General features: G+C 34.8%; 1 protein-coding gene across 1 annotated transcript; it reads left to right on the forward strand.

Moving 5' to 3' along the window:
- Positions 1–2,482: 2,482 nt before the first annotated feature.
- LOC139901216 (uncharacterized) lies at positions 2,483–3,961 on the forward strand. The gene has a single exon (XM_071883946.1). The coding sequence runs from the start codon at positions 2,483–2,485 to the stop codon at positions 3,959–3,961; it is 1,479 nt and encodes a 492-aa protein (XP_071740047.1).
- The last annotated feature ends 3,645 nt before the right edge of the window (positions 3,962–7,606 follow it).

The raw sequence follows: 7,606 nt of genomic DNA on the forward strand, positions 1-7,606 counted from the left end.
AGGTTCTTATGTATCTTATAGATTGTACAAGACCTGACATTTCTCTTGCAGTTAATTTGTTGGCAAGATTCAGCTCAAATGACAATGGGGCGGGATCAAACGCATATTTTTGATACCCTTGAGAAACTGCTTATTTAAAATTATTTTATTCTAACGCTTCAAAACAAGATTTAGTTGATTATGTATATGCAGGTCATTCATCAAATCCTCATAAAAATAAATCTCAAACTCGATATGTATTCCTAAATGGAGGTACCACAAAATCATGGCGTTCTTAAAACAAACACTTGTTGCAACATTATCAAATCATGACGAAGTGATTGCATTATATGAAACTACTCGAAAATGTGTTTGGTTGAGATCAATGACACAAATCATTATTGATTCTTGTGGACTAGAACGCTATAAAAGACTAACAACTATCTTCACCAATAACTATATATGAAGATAATGCAGCTTGCATAATACAAATGAAAGAAGAGTATCAAAAGTGACAGAACAAAATATAAATGTTGATGAGGACGGTCATAAGTTTGATGGAAAAGAATGGTATGTTGGTAAGGCTCAGAAAAGACTACAAGGGAATAGGAATTGAAACAAGGGTTTGAGCAAACCATGAAGGAGAATGTAGACAAATCACAGGGGCTAAACTTGTACATAAAAGATTTAGATGATAAAGTTTCAGATGAAAACCTCAGATTCTTCTCATATACTCAAGATCTCGTAAAAGACAACCAGATTAAAATGAGATACGTTCAATCAACAAACTCTGATGATCTTTATACCAAAGCACTACCAACTGCTATTTTCAGAACACACGTTCATAATATTGGCATGAGGCATGTTCAGAAGATGTAACAACTCAGGCGTTGCCTACTTGAGGGGGAGTCAACTCTATGCTGCACTCTTTTTCCCTTAGCTAAAGTTTTATCCCAATGGGTTTTCTTTAGCAAGGTTTTTAACGAGGCAGTACTAGTTATTCTCTAATAAAATTGTCATCCAAGGGGGAGTGTTATAAAATATCTAGATTGTGTTATAAAATATCTAGATTGGATGTTAATTTTATTATTATTATATTTCTTGCATAGTAATATTTTATACTATAAATAGACATGTATGGTAACCATTTAAGGTGTACCATTTCTCTTGAAATATCAATATCAATATTTCTTCTCTCTTCTCTCTTTTTCTCTCTTTGTTCTTATAACCATTAAAGGTAGTTATAAGCCTACTGAATTATAACAATTTTGCCTTTAAAAAAAAAGTATGATTTTGATTGCAGTAGAGTATTATTAAAAAATGATGTACAGGGGAGGAATAGTAGGCAGATAGGACAAAAGTAAAGATAAAAAAAAAGGAAAGAAATAAGCATACGTTGGGAAGACTACTCATTAGAGCACAGGGTATCTGCGCCGTCCCTCCTCACCGTCGGTCGAAATTCGACGCCGAACTGCCGTCCACCGACACCGTACCACCGTCGGTCCTCCCGTCCATTTTCACTGTCGCGTAGCCGAAGCTGTTTCTTCCTGTTTCCTTTTTTTTTTTTTTTCGTTTTTCTTTATTTTCCTGTTTTATTTATGAGGTTTTTTTTAGATTTGAAGGAAGAAGTTGATTTCTGCTGTTACTAGTGAGAAGATGAAGAAGAAAAAGTACAGAGTAATTTATTAGGTTTTGTTAAATAGGTCTATTTTATATTAGTTTGGGCTAAACATTTTATTTTGGGCCAAAAAGAAATATAAAAAAAGCTGGACTAATCTATTATTCAAGTTTTTTAATTTAATGTTTTTTTTTTTTTTTTTTTTTTTTTTGCTGTTTTTTATTAAATAATTGTTTGCTTGTGTTTAAGATTAAGTCTCTAATTTGTTAAAAAATGGACACTGAAACTATGGACACCATCACCCAACAGCCAGTCAGTCAATCTCAGTGTTCAAAATGGACACTGAAAATTGACACTGAAGAGGACCACGGGCACCTCGTGCTCTTATAAGACATATATATACTTCTACACAAATACAAAAAGAGGTACAAATTAGTAAAAGACTCGTCAAAATAACATTATAATTAAGGGTAAAATCGTCTTTTAATTGATGAAAGCTCGTACTATAGGGTTAGGTACTTAGGTAGCTTTGCTTTAACACTTTTTTCCGCATAGATCCATTCATTTCATATTATCATTATCATATATATTAAATTATTAATTATTTAATATTATCATATATAATAGCTTAACACTCTTTTTTCCGCATAGATCCATAATTAAATTATTAAAATATTATAAGGGTGGTAATTAATTGAGGGTCTGATCGTCTATATAAAGGAATGAGTTGATAGTAGTGTAAACATATCCATATACATAGATTGCTTAATTTGGCTAGCTGATCAATATCTCACTTTGGTTATATCTACTTTTTTCTACTTAAAAAAAAAAAAAAAAAACAAAATATATCTCCCTTTGGTTCCTAGCTACTTTCCTTCCTGAGCCATGACGATGACGACATTGCTCCTCCCAAGGTTTTTTATACTGGAATCCGGGGGGAGATATTTAAGGGTAACCGAAGCAAGTCAGCCATCATTGGGGTTGCTAAAATTTGATGAAGAACAAATTTGGAGTCCACGTGTAAAGTTTGCGGTGGAGAGAGCTGAAACAACAAGCGTGGATGATGTTGGGCAACAGCTGGTGCACATAAGATCTTGTTACAACAATAAGTATTGGGAGGCCTTACCAGACAAAACTACAGGTCTAATTAGTGCATCTGGAAAGAAGCCAGAGGAAGACCGATCAAAAGTCTCATGCACCTTGTTCGAGATTGAACCTGTCCAGGGAAACACAGAAGCTCTCCGTTTAAGGTTCGTTCAGAACGGGAGGAAGTATGCAGGCCGCTTATTGCCCGACAGTACTTCCAATGTGGCCATCCATGATGGCGTTACATTATCCGCCATGAGCAGCACGTTATCTGAATTCAATGTAATTAATGCGGAAACGCTGGTCATACTTCCCAAGGAAGTCTCATTCAGATCTGAAGACTTAGACAAAAATTATCTCGTCTCCCGTACCCTTGATAGATGGTGGCCATATCAGAGGTTCGAGTCTGGCATGGATGTCGGAGATCCACTGGTGGCCAAAGAGCTCTCCCCCTTATCTAATGGAAACTATCGTGTATATGACTTGCACTTTGCCAAGTTCTGGATACGTACTGATACTGACTGGGTAAGGGCTGACGCCACACCACAAGATACCTCTAATAAGGACACCTTTTTTGAAGTTGTGAAAGTAAGTGACACTATCATCAGTCTTCGCAATTTGGGAAACAACAAATTCTGTGGTGCAATCACCAAAGAGGGAAAAGACAACTGCCTAATCGCCGATTATCCTAACATCTCAAGACAGGTAAGGCTGATGATTCATGAGCGTGTCCTGCGTAGAGAGATCACAGATATCAAATATCGGCTCACGGACTCAAGGATTTATCAGGAGGAGATCCAAGAAGTTACCCATTCTTTTGCAAACAACGATAGTGAGACCCATGAGTCTACAGTCACTCTCACGTATTCAGTATCTGAGTCAAAGACCACTCATTGGACTAACAGTATGTCAATCTCGGTAGGTGTTAGCGTTGGATTCGAAGTATCAGTAGTTCCATTAATTGTGACTGGGACGGTAACAACAACAACTAACTTCAGCGACACCTATGAGTGGGGAGTTTCAGAGACAACGGAGACTAAAAGAGAGTCGACTTATACTGTGGTGGTGCCACCATTAACTTCAATGAAAGTGACCCTCATGGCCACAAAGGGTGCTTGCGATGTTCCTTTCTCCTACACTCAAACTGATCTTCTTACCACAGGTAAAACGGTTAGCACAACCAAGGACGACGGCCTTTACACCGGCATCAACAGTTACAACTTTCATTTTCAATCCACTAAGGTAACTAAGGATGCTCAAGGAAGACTTTTATTTTAAGATCTAGTCTAGCTGATCAGGATATGATCATGCATGTCATCAATCTATCTATCTATCTCATGTAAGTGTGCTCCTAAGTTCTAGCTAGCCGCTGTTTCAACAGACGTATAGTCACTCTATTGTACCATATTGTGTTTTCAATAAGTTGATCGATCGGTTAGTTTTTATGTATAATAATATATATTCTGAATAAAAAGTGAACTCTTAGTTTTCTCACTCATCATGTTTAATTCATTCATATGCAAAAGTTTATAGACCCGTCAAAAAACAGAAACTATATTAAAACACACACACGTTTACACAAACATACAGAAATTACATATGCTAAGTATGATAGAATCATAAATCAATAATGGAAGAGAAGCAGAAATTATGTTGTAATATATTCTATTGATAATGGAAAGGTAACGATAATCAGAAGGATCTAATCCTCGAGAAGAAGCATAATTGATATCTTCCAGCCCAAGCCAAATAATGGCTATACTCAACAAACATCATAATCATCATGAATCCTGTAGATTAATTAAATAGTATTAATCGGCCTATGTCAACAATATCGAGTGCGGAAATCTCGGTATTGGGGTTTTATGTCAAAACCTATTAAGTAAACAATGGTCTAATTAAAAGAATGACTTAGAACGAACGCTAGATCACCTAGAACACGTTGTAGGCTGCTGGGAATCAACTAAGGATGGAGTAAGGGTTAAAGGTTCGTAACCCTAACAAGAAACCCGTAATGGTCTATTTATACACCCAGCTGATGTATCCGTACGGATGCATTCTGCATCCGTGCAGATGCTCTTGTAACTGTGCGGTATGCATCCGTGCGGATGCTCAGAACTTGTGAAGTTAACATTTAAATCAATACAAACCATAAGCAATCCCAAAGTTCATTATAATAAACGTGTTCTTATCCATTACATGAACTAGGGACTTATATGCACCAACAATTCCATTCTACTCTCATAATCTCCTTATACGCTAAACAGAATAACAAACTTAATAATCTTAGCCCTACACTTATCCTTTGTTTCCCCTTCGACAAGTTTTCCACACCAAGGTTAAATTGTTTATTTCTTTTAATTTATCATCCAAATTATGTAGCAATAGCTTAACTCCGTCTCTTATTTTATTATGTACTCTAACAATTGTAGCACAAAGGTCTTCTCACCCACCTTGTATGAATTAATAATTTTTTTTTCTTTCAAATACTGAAATATTTTCAAGGATGATATATAGGTGATATATAACTTGTAGATGGATCTTAGAACAGTTGTAGACTCGATCTAAAGGCGGAAAACTATAGAACAAGTTGTTAATCGATAAACCTAGTCTCGGGGTCGAATGAATCAAACCTAGAGGTTGAATCTAGATTAGATCGGCTCCTAAACATGTTACTCTGTGGGTATTATTGGTTGGGACGACTGGAACACGTTCTAGGGTTTAGGGAATGCGTAACCTCACAAAGGAGGTCTTAACCCGTATATATAATGTCACCTGACACAGTCGGTCGACTGTGAGAACACAGTCGGTCGACTGTGTGAACACAGTCGGTCGACAGTGTGAACACAGTCGGTCGACAGTGTTACTTAACCGGTCGACTGAGTTGCTTATACCAAACATATTCAATACATATCCAATAGTAACAAACACAATGTATCGTTAAACATTACATTCACTGATTTAATCATGACATAAAAGAACTAGGGATTACAAATATGCACTAACATAACTTAACTAAATCCCTACATCCCTAAATATATTTCGATTTTAATACATCTTCATCATTCTCTTTGCTATCACACAATCTTGCTTCAAAAACACCAAAAATCAGGCTTCATTAAATTTAACGAGGAGGATACGCGTGATCAGTATGATGACATTTTCTCTAAATATATAATATATATTTACATGGGTAAGCATTATGTATGTGTGATATAATTGAAGATACTGAAAATTAACCCATAAAACTAACTTCACTTAGACCTTACACTAAACTTTTAATGTTGCAAATTTTGATCCGATCAAATTTACATTCATTATTATCATCATATTAATAAGCTTCTGAAAATCACAAAATAATAATCAAATGCTTCATTTTGAATTTAATATAATTGATTCCCACGGAAAATCGATCGCTGCCATATGCATTAAATTCAAGACCAGTTCTAAGAAGATCAACATCATTCCTCGAAAACTTGTTCATTAATCATTAATAACAAAATCTAAAAAAAATTGAAACAAAAACAAATACACATAAAGAAAAAAAAAAACTAAAAAATGTCACCTTATTGAAATCTTCGTTTGATTATCAATTGAACGAATAAAAGTTGAGATATATTAAATTGATGATTTTGAATTCAAAGATTTTTTGCAACGAATTGAAGAACGACTGGTTTTATTAATTGTGATTTGAAGAAGGTATGTGCAGAACGCTTTGAATTGCCCAGAGAGGAGAGTTACGTTCATTAAAAATAAAAGTATAAATAGTAACATTAAAATACTTTAAAAGTATAAGAGCGAAAGTAATTAAAATAGTCTTCTTTCTTTCAAAATTTCTAGTTCGAGTACCACCACAACATCATAAATAATAAATGAACTATAGGCTGGACCCACTACTACAAAATATGCGGTTTAGAGACCTGTTTTTCACACTTTGGAGACCGGTTGTAGAACCGGTTTAGAATGGTAGGATGTTGAAAGTCGACACTGGTTGAAAAATTGCTTCCTATTCGTTATCAAAGAGACCGGTTTTGTATATATAATCGGTTCCTATTTCACAAAAGAGACTTGTTTTGAGTGTCTATTATTGACTATAGAAACCCCTTTGTAAAACTAAACCGGTTCCTATTCTAACTTTTTATAAACAATAAACAAATAATTATATATTTATTATATTATCATTATTACAAATACTTATATAAACTTGATAAAAGAATAGACTTGGAAATTAATCAAGCTCTAATAAAAAAAATTATTGTTGAAACTTATATCAGTGATATTCACAGTAACAAAGTTAGATATAGATACAAATGAGTTCCGGATAGGCCCGCGCGTTGCGACGAGACTTTTCGAGTTGCATATTCGTATTTAACGTAGCGTTATGTATTTATAGAAGAAAAAACGGCCTATGTGTTTGCGCAAAATAATTTCACTCGATAACTAAAATATTGTTTCAGTAGTAGAGATGAGCCGCACGTTGCAACATGCTCATTTTTAAAGTCTTATGAAAGTTATGTCGAGTGAGAACTGATATCGAGATTATATATTTAATTTGGGTTGTTTATTATATGTGTATATATGTGTGTGAAAGGTAGCCTGAATTGGTCGGCGTTTATTAGAAGGCGTCCATTTCAAGTGTAGTTAGTTGCTTGTATTCGTAAAATTATTTCAACTTAAATGGCGGCGTCAATGAAAATTAACTCGCGGCGAATAGAAAGATAAACCCCGTTTTAGATGTCGGTGTGGTTAGCGTTTTTTAAAAAGCGTCCGTTTTGAACACAATTAGTTTTCTTTTGTTCGTAAAATTAATTCGAGTTTAATGGTGATGTCGGTGAAAAATAACTCGAAAGGGTTAGGAAGATAAAGCTCGCAAAAGATTTAGGTGGGTTGCTGGAATAATTTATTATTAAATAAAAGGATTTA

Source organism: Rutidosis leptorrhynchoides, chromosome 3 (assembly GCF_046630445.1).
Source record: "Rutidosis leptorrhynchoides isolate AG116_Rl617_1_P2 chromosome 3, CSIRO_AGI_Rlap_v1, whole genome shotgun sequence".
NCBI classification, from domain to species: Eukaryota; Viridiplantae; Streptophyta; class Magnoliopsida; order Asterales; family Asteraceae; genus Rutidosis; species Rutidosis leptorrhynchoides.

Excerpts from the sequence above, each read along its gene's own strand:
- LOC139901216 (XM_071883946.1), top strand. The coding sequence starts at position 2,483 with ATGACGATGACGACATTGCTCCTCCCAAGGTTTTTTATACTGGAATCC.